The sequence below is a fragment of the Armigeres subalbatus genome, chromosome 2, assembly GCF_024139115.2.
Source record: "Armigeres subalbatus isolate Guangzhou_Male chromosome 2, GZ_Asu_2, whole genome shotgun sequence".
Lineage (NCBI taxonomy): Eukaryota > Metazoa > Arthropoda > Insecta > Diptera > Culicidae > Armigeres > Armigeres subalbatus.
The window spans coordinates 462069781-462089921 of NC_085140.1; the positions used below are offsets into that span (position 1 = coordinate 462069781).

General features: G+C 39.6%; 1 protein-coding gene across 2 annotated transcripts in view; it reads right to left on the reverse strand.

Annotated features, from left to right (window-relative positions):
• LOC134213876 (fibronectin type-III domain-containing protein 3a-like) overlaps positions 1 to 20141 on the reverse strand; it is a 193536-nt gene that overhangs the window by 16698 nt on the left and 156697 nt on the right. For both annotated transcript variants that reach the window (XM_062693315.1, XM_062693316.1), the window contains one exon: positions 18380 to 18701. In XM_062693315.1, coding sequence (XP_062549299.1) covers positions 18380 to 18701 — 322 coding nt within the window. The remainder of the gene's footprint in view (positions 1 to 18379; positions 18702 to 20141) is intronic.

Here is a 20141-nt window from a genome sequence, read left to right on the forward strand (position 1 = left end):
TCGTAAATCATCTAAATACTCGAAATTAATTTATTGGCTTTTTTCGGTGATAATTATACTACTCAAAGCGAAAGGGAGTAGATGAAAGTAATGAAGATACAGATTCGATTGACACCGCAAGCGAGTGGCAAGTGTGAAATTAATAGAAACTGAAGATTAGCAGAGGGCCATATGAGAGAACAAGCATTGTTGAAATCGCTGTTTTTCTGCCTAACGTCCACCCAGGAACGGCTTGGGGGACGTGTTTTTTTTTGTCTTCGCTAAAAGTTTTTCCCGTCAAAAAATTTGAAAATTTTCTTAAATTTGTTCTCAAGTGATAAAATATATAAGTTTGTAGTAATGATTCAAATGTACCCGAAGAACGAAGAATTTAATGTCATTGGACCTGGACCTTAACCATTTAGCTGCGGGTAAACTACGAAGTTTTAACATTCCGCTTCTACTTCCGGTGAATGACTCAGGATCCATAGTTTGGTAAGATTTTAGTCGAATGCAGGTACGTTCTAACTATTTCCAAATCTGTAGTGATGAGGTCGTTTAATTTTTACCGCTATTTCTACATTGCGCATAAATTCGGAAGTTTGGCGCCAACCTTCTAAAACAGCATATGACGTGGAATGACTCCAGTGAAGGCAAACTTTTCACGTTCAATTATATTTAAATAATTCATATTTTGATCAGGTAACTCAACTTAACAAATCTAAGAAAAGCTGTTCCAAATCCATTTACTTGCCACAAAATACAATTTAATTCATACAGTAGTGGCGATGCCTTCCTCGTATATTATAGAAGGTATACCCAAACAGCGGAAGTATTTTTTGGTTCTGTATGCCTGCCAGAATCTGTGTGAAAGCTTCCATGTGCGACATTGCGAGATTTAGATTGAAAGCTTCTTCTTCTATGGCTCTACATTCCAACTGTAGCTTGGCTGCTATTAGCATTTCCTCAGTTATTAATTGAAGGCTTTTTTCCCCCGGCTTGTGTGGTGGGTGCAATTGATGCACTATGCCAGGGGTGTTGAGAGGGTTTCCAACCCGAAAACATCCTAGACCGGAAAGAGAGTCGAACTTCGAACCATCGCCGGATTGGCGTTCCTACGCCTTTGCTCGCAAGTCTGCTGGAGGAACCTAAGCTTTTATAAGTAAATTGCAGAAAAGCTTGTAAAATTGTAAGGCATTATACAATATTTGTACGGATTTCCGTGTATTCCTATACAAAATTGTGGAAGAATCTGACATATAGGGACCGATCTGTGATTTGAGCGTGACTTGTTTTGTAAACAAGCATTGGATGGCGAATTACTGCTAGAGTGAGCGTTTCCTGTTAAAACCATATGTATCCGACAGAATATGCTTACCTCTATCAGGTAAAGGAATCAGTTTTGGAAGAAAACGTTAGTTTTCAACGGAATCCACAAAACAGTCAGAAAAATATATTAAGCTCGTTTAGTGGAATGTATTAAATCGTCTAAGACGAATTGGGTACTGTCCGTTTAATTCCACCAGTTAATTTTCGTTATCTTTGCAGATACGTATTTCGACCACAACTGTGTGGTCGTCTTCGGTGTCTTGTACTTGACTCGACTCGACAAGTCGAGTCAAGTACGGGACACTGAAGACGACCACGCAGTTGTGGTCGAAATACGTGTCTGCAAGGATAACGAAGGTTAACTGGTGGAATTAGATGGACGGTGCTTGATTCGTCTTAGACGGTCACAAAACAGTGTTTGTTTGCAGGGTGGGTTGCGCCCGGGTCGCGGATCGGTCCTGAAGTGCTGGTTGAGTGTAGTTGGAAAATACATAGGAAAGGTCAAAGGTCAGTTAATTAAATAGAATTGATTATTGCCTAACACTGTCATGTCAATTATTGCTTTTTTCTGATTTTTTTTTCTTCTCGAGAATTTTTCTATATGGCACATTTTGGTTACACACTCAGCATTTTCGACATCTCAAATTTCAATACTTATAGTTCATACTCTTTTCTCTAGATAGACGATCCTTTGTAGAGAAAATAATAATCATACATTTTGTTACTGTAAGCCTAAACTATGTTGATTTAGTTTTTCAATAGTTTTGGTTTCCGACTAACTAACTTTAAATTCTCATGACAATCTGTTTCTTTTATTGTACTTTTCTAAGTAACACAATATCACAATAACTTTGATTGTAAAGAAAAGACAATTCTGCAACGTGTTAGAAATTAAGGATTTTTATTCCTTTGTTTGTCTACTCAAACCTCATATAACCCCATTATCTACAAATGTTTCATATATTATATCTATCGCTCAAAATTTCTTTCTCTATGTCTTTTTTCTAGTGTAGTATGAACTGTATTCAAAATGTATAATTTAACATATGTACTAGAAGTGGAAATAATTCAAATACTTGTTTCTATAATTCATAAAATAGTGAATTATATAATAGAGTGCGCGTTTAATCGTATTTTTGAAAGAACGGAGAATTTTGAGTCCAAATTATTTTGTTCCGGTTTACGCAGTCGTGTTCCCGTAATGCGCAAAGAATGTTCGTGGAGTCCGGATTGTTTTGTTCTGTCTTATTTAGTTGGTTGTAAAGCAAACTATTCGGTGCCCGTTCGATAGTGTTTTTGCTATGCTTCGTTCGAACATCGATCATCGGATCTTTGTGCTGCTTTGTGCGTGTGTTAATAAGCAAAAAATCAGTGCGTGTACTATCGTGTTTTGTTGACTACATGCAGAACAATCGTGCGATCATCGGATCTTTGTTCTGCTTTGTGCGGGGGATTAGAAAAAAAAATCAGTGCGCGTCCGATTGTGTTTTGTTGACTACGCAGAACGATCGCACGATCATCGAAATACTTTGTTCTGCTTTGTGCGGTCAGTAAGTCATTTAATTAGTGCGCGTTCGATTGTGTTTTTGCTCAGCCTTAATCAAACTACACGTTACACCCGGCAAACCGTTTACCAAAACGAACCCTGCTACACTCCCTACCCCATATATCCAACATCCCAGTGATTTCTCGTGGGAGTGCAGATGACTCGTCGGCTTCCATCAAAGCGAGTATCACGTCAACAATTTCCTACCCTTTTCCTAATTGACCTGCATTCGGACACGGCCGGCGCTGGTATTGCTTTATTTTGGGTCACCAGTTTTTACACATTGAAGATGATGCTAGTCCCAAACATCATCTGTTGGTTCTCTGTGTAATTACAGCTGATCTGGCAATAACGGAGTAGCAACCGTGGGCGGTCAATCATGCTCATGCTCATGCTAACGTCCACCCAGGAACGGCTTGGATAGTGACTTGGTGATCACTGTACTAAGACAGGCAAAATAACATCCATTTTAACCTGCTATAGTGCTGTTCGGTGAGCGTAAACAGTTCTATTGATTCGTGGCATATTTTCAGAGATTCATACAAGAGCGCGCTAAATCTCTTCACGCATAACTCTTGCAAGCTCATACTTCGTCCAAATTGAATCTTATTCGAACTGTATTTCATCAATTTTTCGCCAATTGGATTCTATAATTAGGAAAGACGAGCTTGGTGGTCATATGGCTTTTATACCGTTTCTATCTTATATCCCTATAACTACAACTTGATTAATTCTAGCAGGTTACTGTTAGAATTCGAAATGAGCGAATAAGTTCGTTTCGGCATCCAATTAGAATACTACACCACCCTTTCATAACTATCACATTGGCAACCCGTTAACCAAGACGAACATCTGCCATAAAAACCTTAACCCCAAGATTCCAATAAAAATCAATAGGAGCTCGTGGCGAGTTCAGATGTGTTCTCGGTTTGCAGTGGGCGATCGACTTCATCATCAATTCCTTCCCATTCCCGATGACCGTGAGGACGTGGCCAGCGCCGTTATCGACTATCCAAAATACTAGAGCTCTCGGACTGTGCACATTGAGGTTGGAGAGCAAATTCCATGCATCCATCCATTGGTTCTCTGTGCAATTGCGATTGTTCTGGTCGATCACGGAGTAGCAACTACGAAATGCACGGTCGTCATGCTCAATTGGATTCTATAATTAGGAAAGCTTTGATCACCGCGTGACTTTATCGAAATGAATTTATTGGCTTTTTTCGGTGATAATTATACTACTCAAAGCGAAAGGGAGTAGATGAAAGTAATGAAGATACAGATTCGATTGACACTCCCTTTCGCTTTCGAAATCGTTTGCTTAGTTATGCTGAACAACCATAATTTGAGTTTCGGCACTGTACGAAAACTATTACGCCAGATTTGCGCTTTTGCAAATATATGTAGATAAAGGTATGGTGAATTTTAAATTCGCCACGGGCTTTATTGTATAACCATCTTAATCTGTTCGCTTATCTTATCCGGGCAAATTTGTGTTTTTCAAGAATTTACTCATTTATCTTTTTTTCCGGGCAAATGCGTACTTCAAAAGAAGCAAAATAATCTAAATCCGAGAAATGCATAAACAGAATTATAATAATCTATTTGCGTGCCTCATTCCCGGCAAATGCTTGCATAGCCAGAAGGAATTATAGGCATACTAGTTGAACTTACTAGTTGTTACGCCCTTTTCAAATGTTGGTCAAAGGTCGTAATTGTCAAAAGACAGAGAGCAAAGCGCCTTTTTCTACATCAGCCGACCGAATAACAGAATCGTGGTTGCTTTGATCAATTTTGCATGAAAGACAATCATGAAAGGATGTTATGCTTTGTTTTAAAATTAAAATTTCTTAATTATTTTAATGAGATATATGCAAAGAATAATGACTAGTCGATAAACTCATAAATAAAGCAGATATTGCACACTTTCATGCCCTGTCACAGAGTAAATATTTTTTTAGATTTTTGCAGCATATCTTTCTTCCTTCGTGTTTCTATAGCAGGGTGTCTGAAAATGAATTTCCCTGACTTTCCCTGACTTTCCAGACCATTTTTCGAAAAAATCCAGGTATGAAAATATGATGGTTTCAATTTATAGAAAGTATCATTGTTTACATTTTATGGTTTTAATTCTTAACTTTTATCAAAGATATAAAGCAGTTTCAACTTTTAGTATTTTTATGGAATGTACTTATCAATAATAACTGATTCATGAAACCATATAGAATTCGTCTGATTACATACGTTTAAAATTACTGGATGGGAGACTTTGACAAGATTCCAGTGAGTACCAGTGAGTAGAATCCATGATGTAAGCTGTTCTGAAAATTAATAAGTATTCCTTAAAGCCTGAAGCCTGACGTGCCACAGCCCGATTTGTGTAAGGACATAAACGGGAACCTTCTTACAAACGAGCGTGAGGTGATCCAAAGGTGGCGGCAGCACTACGAAGAGCACCTGAATGGCGATATGGCAGACAACGGTGGCGGTATGGTAATGAACCTAGGAGCACGAGCGCAGGACATGCAACTTCCGGCTCCGAATCTCCAGGAAATCCAGGAGGAGATCGGCCGGCTGAAAAACAACTAAGCCCCTGGAGTTGACCAACTACCAGGAGAGCTGTTTAAACACGGTGGTGAGGCACTGGGTGATTACCAAGGTTTGGGAGGATGAGGTTCTGCCGCAGGAGTGGATGGAAGGTGTCGTGTGTCCCATCTACAAAAAGAGCGATAAGCTGGATTGTAGCAACTACCGCGCAATCACATTGCTGAACGCCGCCTACAAGGTACTCTCCCAAATTTTATGCCGTCGACTAACACCAATTGCAAGAGAGTTCGTGGGGCAGTACCAGGCGGGATTTATGGGTGAACGCTCTACCACAGACCAGGTGTTCGCCATACGTCAGGTATTGCATAAATGCCGCGAATACAACGTGCTCACACATCATCTATTTATCGACTTCAAAGCCGCATATGATACAATCGATCGGGACCAGCTATGGCAGCTAATGCACGAAAACGGATTTCCGGATAAACTGATACGGTTGATCAAGGCGACGATGGATCGGATGATGTGCGTAGTTCGAGTTTCAGGGCATTCTCGAGTCCCTTCGAAACGCGTAGAGGGTTACGGCAAGGTGAGTCTTGGAGTCAAGGTGGTCTTTCGTGTCTGCTATTCAACATCGCTTTGGAGGGAGTAATACGAAGGGCAGGGATTGACACGAGTGGTACGATTTTCACGAAGTTCGTCCAGTTATTTGGTTTCGCCGACGACATTGATATCATGGCACGTAACTTGAGAGGATGGAGGAAGCCTACATCAGACTGAAAAGCGAAGCTAAACGGATTGGACTAGTCATCAACACGTCGAAGACGAAGTACATGATAGGAAGAGGCTCAAGAGAGGTTAATGTAAGCCACCCACCACGAGTTTCTATCGGTGGTGACGAAATCGAGGTGGTTGAAGAATTCGTGTACTTGGGCTCACTGGCGACCGCCGATAACGATACCACCAGAGAAATTCGGAGGCACATAGTACTTTGGACTCCGTAAGACGCTCCGTTCGGATAGAGTTCGCCGCCGTACCATACTGACTATCTACAAAACGCTTATAAGACCGGTAGTTCTCTACGGACACGAGACCTGGACGATGCTCGTGGAGGACCAACGCTCACTGGGAGTTTTTGAAAGGAAAGTGTTGCGTACCATCTATGGTGGCGTGCAGATGGCGGACGGTACGTGGAGGAGGCGAATGAATCACGAGTTGCATCAGTTGTTGGGAGAACCATCCATCATTCACACCGCGAAAATCGGAAGACCGAGGTGGGCCAGGCACGTAGCCAGAAAGTCGCACAATATCCCGGTGACAATAGTTCTCGACAACGAATCGACGGGCACAAGAAGGCGAGGTGCACAGCGGGCAAGGTGGATCGATCAGGTTTGCGGACCCTCCAGACTGCGTGGTTGGCGAAGTGCAGCTATGGACCGAGCTGAATGGAGAAAATTTTTATGTGCAGCACAGGCGACTCCGGCCTTAGTCTGATAATAAATAAAAAAAATTAAATGAATAATAGAAGCATATGAAGATCAGTGTTGATAGAATCTTGCTAAAATCTCAATATTCGATGCCAGGTGCGCGGGCTAACTCGTTGCGATTCTGATGGAGAGAGAACATCGCGATTTTTTTCTTCTATAACCGAATTGAAAATCAATTGAAGTAAATCTAATCATAAAAACCCAATCGAAGCATATTCGAAGTTAACATATGGATTAATTTCATTGTTTCAAAATTTAAAAGAAAGAAATTAAGAAGGAATTAATTCGATGCATTCAACAAAGAAGAACATATATTGAAGTCCTTGAAGACCGTGCGAGTCCCTGAGTTACTGGAAACTTAACCACTTCTAGTCATCCTTAATTTATTAGTTTTAAGTAATTTAAAAGTAAAATCATGGAAGTTAAACGAAATTCATCATTAATCACATCCTTCCATTATTGATTCCTTGTAATGTTATGTATACAGACTTTCTTGAATTCTCTTCCCCTAAATAATATTTATCTTCGGAAATTTTCCCAGACTCCCTGGAATCGTGATAAACCTTCAGGATTACTGACAGACTCTTACAAATCATTGGAAACATTTCAAAAGTTCTCAAGATCTTTCTGGAGATCGATACGTCCTTCCGGACATCTTCAAGGACTGTTTGAGTATTTTAAACTTTTGGCAACTAAGATTTCTTAATTACACAGTTTTGTTTGTTGGCCTCTAAAAACAGTCATGGACTGCTAGCGATCCTCCAACATCCAGATATTTTAAAATTCAATCCTTATAAGCTCATATAAATTCATCTATTTCCTCCAGGAAGATACACAAAGATACATTTTTGAAGAAATCCTGAAGATTCAGAAAAACGTATACGCCATTAACAATTGCACCGTAACGTCATTTGACATTTTCTGCTTCTTCTTTTTTTCTATGGATCAGCATTCTAACTGGAACTTGGCCTTCAACTTGGTTTTCAACTTAGTATTTTATTGGTATTTGCTCAGTTATTAATTAAAAGCTTTTCTATGCTCGCCATACACTATGCCCAAGAGGTCGAAATGTTTCCCACTCGAAAACATCCTGAACTGGGGCCTCATTGCGCATCTCCTTTCGATAGCTCTTTTATATAACAGTTTGCATGGTTTGCTCCCCCTGGTCAAAAATGCCACCCCTGGTCAAAAATTAAACTTGCTATCTCCGTATGGACATCCTACGCCTTTGTTCGCAAGACTGATACATTTTTTAACCCTTGAATTCTTATAACGAGTGAATTCTCATAAGGACAATTTTTTCATGAAACTTTTGACTCGTGCAACTGGCTATGAAATTCAAGGAACATTCATATTAATCTATCTAGTGGTGTTATTGCCTTTCTCGTGCCTTATAAAATGTATTAAAAATAACCTCTTTAAAAAGATAGATGTAAAGATTTCGGCTATCTCATCGCACGTCAGTCCCATCTGTAAAAGGCATTCATATACAGATGGGACTGACTTGCAATTCGTGGCAGTATAATACCATTAAATGATTAGCGTTTTACTCTGCCCGGAGTTTCGACCATTGAATGTGGTTTTTTTCCAGGGCAATCCATTTTTTCCTTGAAAAAGCCACACCCAATGGTCGAATCGTCGGGCAGAGTAAAACGCTGCTAATCGTTTAATGGTTTTATAAGACTGAGATAGCCGAAATCTATATAATAAAAATGAGTTGAGTTTTCCTTCCTGACGATTTAACTCGCGAACGGGCTGACCGATTTACAAGATTTTTTCCCTAATCGATTCGTTTTGAGATCCGCAAGGTTTTTATATACAAAAAGTTGGTGAATTTAACGGGGAAATGTAAAAAATCATTAGAATACATTTTTCGGCCAGCTGTTGAGGAAAACAAAACAAACGCACGGAAATTGATCTAGAGTGCGATGCTACAAATAGTTCATTGTGACATTTGCAACACCCGAGCAAAGCTAGTCTCTACATAAAAACTGTTTCCAGTCGTCTCCAATACCATAAAGAGATATCCACAAATTCCTTATTATTTACATTAATTACTATGGTTCTAACTCCGGTTCGTACTAACCGATTTTTTGGTCGATTTTGAAATTGTTTTTTTTTTTCCAAGAGGTGGGGACCCTTGGAAAAATACTGAAATAAGTCCGCAACGCAATGAACGATCCAAGTTACAAGAAAAATGCCTGATAAATTTTCTGAGAGCACCTTGTAACGCCATGAAGAGCTTTGAATAAATTCAGTTGTTGTGGATGAATGCTTTTATTCAACAGAAAGTAGAAAAGGTTTATTTTGGATAATATCTAGAACTATTAAAAGAATTTATTCTACAATTGTTTGAGAATATTGAATAGAAAATCCTTCAAAAATAATACATAAAGCGAGCATAACAAAAATAATACATAAAGCGAGCATAATACATAACGAGCTTAGTAGTATCCAATTTTATTCCATAACATTGAATAGTACTAAACTTGTCGTATGACGTGTAAAAATATTCTAAAAGAGCCTTTTAATTTTCTTAATGATGATTGAGGGTAAATGACAAATTCGCTACAGTTTCCAGTATACCGTCGTCGGGGGTGACAAGTGGTCAAATGGGGGTGAGAATGGGTCACTGTTTCAACCACTTAGAATGCGTGTAGAATAGATTGAATGTATCTGAGGGCAAGAAGACTAAAATATACGAGTCCTTTTTGAACGATTTTGCTTTACGACTTCCAGACTGCCGGTGAGAACGATGACCCATTCTCACCCCCCAGACCAATTGTCACCCCCAATGGCGGTATATAGAAATCATTTTTTTGGATATACATTTTCAATATTGTGTGTGTCAATCACGGATACAAATTTCATCCATTTGCTTCAAAATTATACATGTTTATTTCCAAAATGGTAATATGTTTGAATCAAACATATTTATTTTTAAAACCAAACTAAATCCCTGTTTGTTTTATACATTCACTAGTGGGCAGCCCCTCGCTCGCTCTTGCAAAAGTAAACAAACACTCGAGTTCGGATCGGATCCGATTTTAAGCAGTAGAGGAGTAGAAGCAAGAGTAGAAGCAGATGTTTTCTTGCTTCCAAATTAATGATAAGGATGTTTTTCAGGTACAGAAAGGTAAGTAAATGAAATATGAACGTTTGGAATTGTGAAATCTGGTAGTCAAATGCTACCAGAATATGAAAACTGGTAGAATTGATATCAAAATATTATGAGTAATCGAACCAAAACAATAATATCCATGTTTGCTTCAAACATTTAGCTGGTTAAAACAACTTAAAACGTACATTTGGTTCAAAAAAGTTTTCGTCCGCTTCAAATGCAACAATATGTTTGATCTAAACATATTTATTTTTGATTCCAGTACAAACTGAGTTTATGTTTGGATTTACCTATGGAACATGTTAGTTTTTAACGTAGTTTTTTCTGAGTGATAGTTAGTAGTAATGGCTGTCTGTTAGAAAATAGGTGACTGGAAGATTGTATGTTATTATTTTGTAAAATTCAATGTCTAAGACGAATTAAGTACTGTCCATTTAATTCCACCAGTTAATTTTCGTTATCTTTGCAGATACGTATTTCGACCACAACTGTGTGGTCGTCTTCAGTGTCTTGTACTTGACTCGACTTGAAGAAAACAATCGCAACTTACACTATTTATACTACGCTAGGTACCTAATCTAATCTTATTTGCCTACTTTATTTACCTATACAGTAAATTACTTTATTGTTTAGGTAGAAACTTGAAGAGCCAAGAGCTGCCATTTCCCTGATCCTTATTCAACAGCGCTGTTTGTACCTGTCGGTGGATTTCCAAACTCTCAGCTACATCGAGTTTCCATGGGGAAGAGACATTTCTTAAGATTTTAATATTTGATGCCGTAATTGGGTGATTTTCCTTATACACATGCTCTGCTACCTTAGATCTAAATTCGTAATGTAATCCCTTATCGTTTTCTCTTTTCGCCTTACTCACTTCCGCCATATGTTCCTTGAACCTTATATCTAATGATCTTTTTTGTTTGGCCTACATAGATTTTTTCACATTGGGAACAACTTATCTTATAAACGCCTGCCTTATTCAACATTTCTACTTTATCCTTCGTTGAACCCAATAGAGACTTGAGTTGGTTGCTTCTACTGGAGAATACTAGATCGATGCCGTATTTCCTTAGTCGATGGCGTAGCTGATTGGTGATGTGTTTATCATATGGGACCGAAACTCTTTTCAGCGGCTCCTCTATCGGTGTCAGCGTTGTATGTCCATTTCGTCGTAGGGTCCTTTCCTTCTTGTTGATGATCGCTCGTATAGTCCTCTCCTGGTATCCGTTGATCTTCGCTGTTTCCAAGATGTATTGTAGTTCCTTCGTTTTTCCTTCTTCGCTCAGGGGTATCGTCTGCATCCTGTGGATCATGTGATGAAATGCTGCCATTTTATGTTGGTACGAATGGTTCGATGTATATGGGATGGCTCTCATGGTGTTCGTGGGCTTCCTGTAGATTTCGAGGCTCAATGTTGTATTTGCTTCCCTGATGACTAGTAGATCCAAGAAAGGTAGTTTACCTTCTTGTTCCTCTTCGAAGGTAAATTTGATGTCCTTATGCACGTTGTTTATCGCTTCCAAAATCCTGGGTAGATCCTTTCGGTTGATGATGCTGAAAATGTCGTCGACGTATCTCCACCACTTCTGGGGTAGTATTCCTTGTTCTTGTAGGTTGTTCTCCAGATTCGCCATGAACAGTTCGCACAAAAACGGTGATAGCGGATTTCCCATCGGTGCTCCTTTCGTTTGTTTGTAGTAGTTGCCACGAAATGTGAAGTAGTTCTCCGTCATGCATAGCCTTGCCAGATTTAGGTACATCTTCACCTTTCCTCGCCATGTTGTTTCCGTCCTTTGTGTTAGCAGCCAATCCTCTAGAAGATTTAGAGCATCTTTCACTGGAACGCTAGGGAACAATGCCGCTACGTCGAATGATACCATTATGTCCTCTTCTTCGATGTGTCCTGATTCCAACAGCTTCTGGGCGAACTCCTGGGTGTTGATGACTGACCTGCTGGGGAATGGTTTCGGCATACTTTGGAACTCCTTTACCAACCATTTGGCTATGTTTTGGGTAGGGGAACCCACTGATGAAACTATCTCTCGCATCTCCTTGCCGGGTTTATGGATTTTGGTAGTCCTTTAATCCTAGGTAGAACCGGGTTTACTGTCTTTACTCGGGCTTCTCCGATGATCGCCTTACACTCCTTTATTGTTTTGTCCGTGAGTCGTATTAATCCTGGTAGCGGATCCACTCTCAAATGTCTATAAGGTCCTCCGTTGATTTTCGTCGTCATCTGTTCGTCGTAGTCATCTTTATCCATTACCACTACTGCGTTTCCCTTATCGGCTTTTACGTAGTATACTGGTTTTTCCTTAAGCTCCTTTAGAATCCTCCTTTCGTCATGGTTCGTTGTCCCGTGCCGTCCTTCTTTGATGGCGTCTGCCACGATGTTCCTCGCTGTATTTTGATCCTGTTGCTCGATGTTTCGGGAAATCGCTGTCTCCATGTCCACGATTATCTGTTCCACGTCTGATTTCTGTGTGATCGCATACCCCAGTCCCTTGTTGAGGTGAGCTAGTTGTTCCTCCGTAAACTGCTGTGTCGAACGGTTCACGACGAATCCTTCGATGATCTGTACGGTGGGTTTGTCAGTACGGATTTCCTCTGCTGATTTCACTCGCAATTTGTTCAGTTTTTTCCTGTGCAGTCTCCGCTTCCGGTCTGATTCACATTCTTCTGCCCTCTTTACCTTCTTCAAAAACAAGTCGAATGATTCCGGGTATCATTCGACGTAGCGGCATTGTTCCCTAGCGTTCCAGTGAAAGATGCTCTAAATCTTCTAGAGGATTGGCTGCTAACACAAAGGACGGAAACAACATGGCGAGGAAAGGTGAAGATGTACCTAAATCTGGCAAGGCTATGCATGACGGAGAACTACTTCACATTTCGTGGCAACTACTACAAACAAACGAAAGGAGCACCGATGGAAATCCGCTATCACCGTTTTGTGCGAACTGTTCATGGCGAATCTGGAGAACAACCTACAAGAACAAGGAATACTACCCCAGAAGTGGTGGAGATACGTCGACGACATTTTCAGCATCATCAACCGAAAGGATCTACCCAGGATTTTGGAAGCGATAAACAACGTGCATAAGGACATCAAATTTACCTTCGAAGAGGAACAAGAAGGTAAACTACCTTTCTTGGATCTACTAGTCATCAGGGAAGCAAATACAACATTGAGCCTCGAAATCTACAGGAAGCCCACGAACACCATGAGAGCCATCCCATATACATCGAACCATTCGTACCAACATAAAATGGCAGCATTTCATCACATGATCCACAGGATGCAGTACCATCTGAGCGAAGAAGGAAAAACGAAGGAACTACAATACATCTTGGAAACAGCGAAGATCAACGGATACCAGGAGAGGACTATACGAGCGATCATCAACAAGAAGGAAAGGACCCTACGACGAAATGGACATACAACGCTGACACCGATAGAGGAGCCGCTGAAAAGAGTTTCGGTCCCATATGATAAACACATCACCAATCAGCTACGCCCTCGACTAAGGAAATACGGCATCGATCTAGTATTCTCCAGTAGAAGCAACCAACTCAAGTCTCTATTGGGTTCAACGAAGGATAAAGTAGAAATGTTGAATAAGGCAGGCGTTTATAAGATAAGTTGTTCCCAATGTGAAAAAATCTATGTAGGCCAAACAAAAAGATCATTAGATATAAGGTTCAAGGAACATATGGCGGAAGTGAGTAAGGCGAAAAGAGAAAACGATAAGGGATTACATTACGAATTTAGATCTAAGGTAGCAGAGCATGTGTATAAGGAAAATCACCCAATTACGGCATCAAATATTAAAATCTTAAGAAATGTCTCTGAGAGTTTGGAAATCCACCAACAGGTACAAATAGCGCTGTTGAATAAGGATCAGGGAAATGGCAGCTCTTGGCTCTTCAAGTTTCTACCTAAACAATAAAGTAATTTACTGTATAGGTAAATAAAGTAGGCAAATAAGATTAGATTAGGTACCTAGCGTAGTATAAATAGTGTAAGTTGCGATTGTTTTCTTCAAGTCGAGTCAAGTACAAGACACTGAAGACGACCACACAGTTGTGGTCGAAATACGTATCTGCAAAGATAACGAAAATTAACTGGTGGAATTAAATGGACAGTACTTAATTCGTCTTAGACGGTTTAATACATTCCACTAAAAGCTTAATATATTTTTTTGAAATTCAATGTGTTTTTTTAATGTCCGCAGAAGATGGTCGAAGGCCAGTAAATCGACCGAAACGTCCGGACAGTCTGGCAAAGTTTTGTTTTGTCATTTTTCGCCGAAAACAAATCGATGAGAATCCCCACCATTTTCAATATTGGAATTTGGTACTTTTTTTCCCTGACCTTAATCTTAATTTCATGACTTTCCCTGACATTCCAGGTTCAAAATTAAATTCCCTGACTTTCCAGGTTTTTCCAGGTAGTCGACACCCTGTATAGATATTGAAAAGGGGAGATATGTAAACATCGCGTTACATCTCTCACTGAAAATGAGAAATTGCAGTATTGCGCAGATTGCGCCTTATTAGACTCCTACGCGAAAATTATTTGCGTGAATATTTTCCCCGTGTCACACAAACAGGTGAATTATCACTATTTGCTGTTTGTTTGAGTAAACAAAAACACGTATGTTGATAAATAACAACAACAAAAAAACAATTACAAAGATAGTTTGAATGTATTAGTGTGTACGCTGAAAATTCAAAGCAAAACGAAATTGCGCCAGAGTCTAAACATTCGTCAAATCGTCGTTTGAATCTTTGTTTACAAAAGCAGATAAGTCGTTTTGAAAATTTTGTCTTGAATTGTTGAGTTCATTGCAGCGCCACACTCTATAGAGATAATCTATAGATAATTTTTTGTGCGATCACATTGGGTTTTCTCCCAACTCGCCCCAAAAATTGTGTTTTGACAATTCTTCAACTTTCCCCGCCAAATTTACCAATATACAAATACTGCTGATCCCAGGGCGAATCGATTAAAGAATCGGATTGGAAAAATCGACGTATGAATCTTTGTTTACAAAATCACATACGTCCTTTTGAATAAGTACCCGAGATTTGTTGTACGTTTAGAGTTTGTTTGGTTTATTGACAGACTGACGGAAAAAACGACTCACTAAGAAAGAAAAAAGAGAAGTCCAGGGCTGTTACAAACTAGTCGAATTCTAATCCGCGGAATCCGCGACTAGCAAATTGAAATCTGTAAACTGTAAAAACAAATCCGCGACAAACAATAATATGGTTTCTTACTTCAAAACATGTTCTATAATTTTGAAAAATTTCAATATTTTTGTTTTTAATCTATTGGCATATTCGTCGATAGAAAACAAAATGAGAGAATATTCGCCAATTTATGTAATATCTAAAACTGCATAGTTAACGCTTCAACCATATCATCAGCCACATGCAGCATTGAACTATGCTCGAGAGAAATTCAATTTTTAATGTTGCCGGGAAATGTTTTATCATTGCATTTCTTTATAAGTTTTTTTGTCTTCATTAGCGAGACTTTCAGCCCAATGCTGGCTCGTCTTGTCCTCTTTATAAGTTGATTTGCAACTGTCAGTCTGTTGTTGGTAAATAGATCAAGGGCTATATTTGAATTATACTTTTAGTACGCTATATTGTATTCTTCTAATCTCTACTATCGTTTTACAAGGGCTTGGACGCATCAATAATCCGTTAGGCTATTTATTGATCAGTCATTGCATTGTGTACTTCCATCAATCCAGTTAGGAAATAATAAGACCAATTTCTTCAAAAGCAAGCGATTCTCTACAGAGCTTTGCAAGTGATGAACTTTGTAATTAACTTAAAAATCACTCTAATAAAGTTAAAAAATAAAAATACGGAGCTCTGTAGAGGTTCGAACAAAGCTTGACGAATCTGATTAAAAAGTACTCAGGCGTAATGATACCAGAGATGGACCGGAACGGTTCTAAGGCCTACCAATTTTTAAAAACTTGGATAATGTTCATGATTTGAAAAATGTTGTCATCATCACTACGTATGAAATAATGGATGGGTATTGCTAAGTTCATACAACACGACAGACTCGACATGTTGTTCATTTGCCGGAAGAGCGTCAAGCGAGGATAACATGCACTAGAGATCCCAGAAGTGGTCGTAGGCTTCATGGTAGGCCGCGTACACGATGGCGTTTTGCCATATATAGTGAGTTTTACAACGCCATATGTGCTATCCATCGTAGGATTTGTTTGGAGTCTCAAAGCTCAAGTTCAGTCAGACAGTTCGTTGCAACTAAGTAATCACGAGCAAACTCTCAATGGATATAAGAATAGCGAAGAATTTTGAAGCACAGGTAATGGAACAAAAATTAACATACCAAAAACTTATTGGAATGCATAATAAAACAAAGGACGAATACTCAACGGTTTGAATGAGATGCCTGCAATATTAGTGGGAGTCATTGAGCATGATTCAAAACTGGAAGCAACTGATGGTCGGGCAATTAAAAAAAAACCTCTTTATCGTTCAACCGACGATATTCGGATTTCTGAATATCGCCCCAACCATTGAAAGGCGATCTGATCCTTTCTCACAAACAGAAAGGTCGAACAATCCACAAGAATTTCCTGTTTGGCAGCTAATATTAGCGAGGATGGTTAAAATGTGGCATTCCCAACCTAGACCTCAATCCTTCAGCAGCATACCAACATACCACCGGAGAACAGCGCGCAAAGAAAAGATTACTGCGAGACACTCGAGGATGCAGATGAACCATATTTACACCACCCTTAGAAAAGTAGTCATACAAAGCGTCAGGAACCCCAGGATTCCAGTCCTGAGGGAGAAGCCGGGACCGTCGGGACCCTATCATCGCAATTGTTGTCTATTTTAATAGTCTTTTTGTGTTTTTTTATTCTTACAATCATTTTAATGTGGTAATTTTATCTCAAAATAACTGGCGAAGCCCTTGGTTAACTCGCAAGGCGGCCCTTCTGGTCTGGCCTTCCTCTTAAATTAAATTGCTAAATCCTTCTGATTCTTCTCCTCATTGGTGTTGAACCTAATATTATAAATTTAAAAACACCTAAATAAAAACAGCTTCGATTAGCTATCAGTTCCGTCCATGCAGTTGCAGGTGTGAATATTACTGCGTTTGATCCGACCGTCGACCCTCTATGCAGCGCAAGTAATCATAATTGTAATTCTGCAATTAGCGGCACAAAAGTTCTAAGCAATAAAATAAATAATTCTCGGCATTTCGGTAATACAGAAATGCAATATGATCGATCCGATAATTCGACAGACATTCTATGTGTTCACTTAAAGCAACATCCATACGACTATTGAAATGTTATTCGAATACCATGTGTTTGAATCTTGACGGATTGTTTATTTTTCAAACGCCCACATAACTGACATGTTGAATTATTCCTAAAATTAAATTGAGAGAAATCGCAATTTCCGCAAGAATATAGTTATAGGGAAGGGTAAATCCGCAACAAAACCGCGAAAATCGCGAAATCCGCGATTGTTTTAACAGCCCTGTAAGTCTATAGAAAAACAGAATTTTTTAGATTCTGTTAGCTACTACAATTTTCAAACAAATAGTGTTCAAGTGGTCAAAACATAGACTAGTTTGTTATTCTAAGTGTTGGTTCTAGTAGAAGCAAAGCTTCTGTTTGGGCTCAGTCTTGAGTCTTGAAAATTTACTACTAGCAGGTAGCTCCAGCTGGATACACAAAAAAATGCTGAAGAAATTCCGCAGGAATTCTCTAAGCAGGATTTTTCCGCAGGAATTCTCTAAGAATTACTTAGAGGAATCATCGACGGAACTGCGTCGAGAATCCTAGAAGGAATTATTAAAACAATTATTGTAGGAAAGAATTGTTGGAGAATTTTCGTGTTTTTAAAGAGTGTCTCGTACTTGACTCGACTAATTACTGTTGAGATCAAAATACGTAGGGGAAATGACGGCTTTGACAGGTTTTGTTCTATTATTGTCAGAGGGGTTTTCTATATCCAATTATGCTCAAATTTGGCCTAAACATTCGTTGCATATCAAAGAATATTGTGGCCGAATATCATAAAATTTGGTCGACAAAAACCCCTCTGACAATAATGCCAAAGCCGTCATTTCCCCTATCTGTAAAGTTACAATCATATGGTGGAATTAAACACGATGGTACTAACCCGTCTTATGACAATCGATAGATTATTATACAGTTAAACATATCCAGATCTGACCACTATAAGTTTTATGAAATGAAAACCCTGCATACTGTACATGAGGAATAGTGCTTCTAATACACTTTTAAACGGGTTATGCTAAAAAAAAATCGAATTTTTCAATACTCTAGTAATTAAACTTACTCAGTTCCCTTTGCTTTTGATTTTCCAGCTTCCGCACCAGCTTCGAGTGTTGCCTGATCGCTCGCTCATCCTTGTGGTACTGGTTGTTGTTGGAGTGCGGTGGCGATGGCGAGTGGGTTACATTGGTCTGCGGCGTGTGCAGGGTGTGGGTTCCGCCACCAGCCCCACCAGCACCAGCGTTCGCTGCGGCCACTGCGGCTGTTGCGCCCACTCCAGCACCGGCCATAATGGGAGATTGGTAGAGGTGCGGCGCCCCGGAGCCCGGCCCGGCCTGATAACCGGCTGCCAGAGGATTGAAGAACTGCGGTGTTGAGCCATTGATCTGGAAATACAGTGCACAAAATGAAACAATGTAACAATTTTTCATGTATCGTTTTATACTAGTTAAGAATTTCATTATACCCTAACAACAATTTCCCTAACAACAACGGGACGACTTTTACTAGACTTCGAAGGTTGTTCCTCCATTTCTCTCTAATGATGAGTTATTCAACGGTAGTAATTAAATAGGTATAAAGCCCCGTGTAGTAAAACTTTTCCTTTTGCAATTTGCAACATCAAACAGAACAGAGTCATTCAACTAGCAGGCTCAACTGAAAACTGACACGTCGACGACGATTGGAACGCGCGCTACTCGAACCAAAACATCCCTATCAACGAACCAACGACCACCGGCCCGCGGGCTCTTATCAACAAGTACCAAACACAACACCTCCGGCACCACACCATCGAGGAGACTCCAAATAGAATTTAATGTAGATAGGTATATGTAGGTATTTTAGTACCACGTAGTCAATGTTTATTTGCAAAGCTGTTTGCCGGTTTCCATTTCGCTCTCTGTGCACAGACTATCCGCTCGAAGTGGTGGACGATGGGCGGTGGGAGGTCGAGGCACATGTGTTTGGCGGAATAATGTAAGTCTGCCGATGAATATAGCAACAGAGAATACGTTACTGTTACTGATTGTTTATTAGGTCTTAAAAAAGAAAATCCATTCTGAGAACAGATAAGGACTCTTGATTTGTTGGGTAATAATAAAGATTATTTTGATGCCATTATTTTCATGGGACAAATAAGATATTCCATTGTTCATTGTACGAATGCAAACAAATTAATTCGCTTCTACAATGGATTGAGCATGATTTAGGCTGCCCATTGACAACTGGTCTTGTAACCTGGAGAAAGAACCACTCAAAAGGAAATTTCTCCTGAGACGTCTAAAATGGTAGAATTTGTTCATCTTTTTATAAAATTTCTACCAGTAAGTAGCACCAAAAATAGTAAAAGTAACAAGCCTCAATAACTGGAAATGTTAGAACTAATCGAAACGGTTAAAAAATCCATCACCACCACTTCTCCATAAGTAGCATTAAAATGCGTAGAAAGGTTACAAAAAAAATGACAAAGCAATTTCCTTGACAAAAGCCGGGGATTTTTCGCCGGATTCTAATTACAAACTCATGGTCCGCATATTTTCGGTGTTGCATGGTGGCGCTTACTACGCGTACAACCCCACACCGAACGGTGGTGCGGCTCTTCGCAGTAAAAATTAGGCGTCGCGGTGTGAGCAAACTAACAATACAGGTGGTACGTAACACACCGATGCACAGAACAGCGCCGGTAGACAATGAATTGTACGCCTGGGGAGATGACTGTGCAGGCGAAAAGTAATCGATTTTGTACGGCCCCGAAAATACCGGATGTTTTGAGGTTGCATTACCCCGGTGAGTGACAATTAAAATCTTCAAAACAAACAAAACCC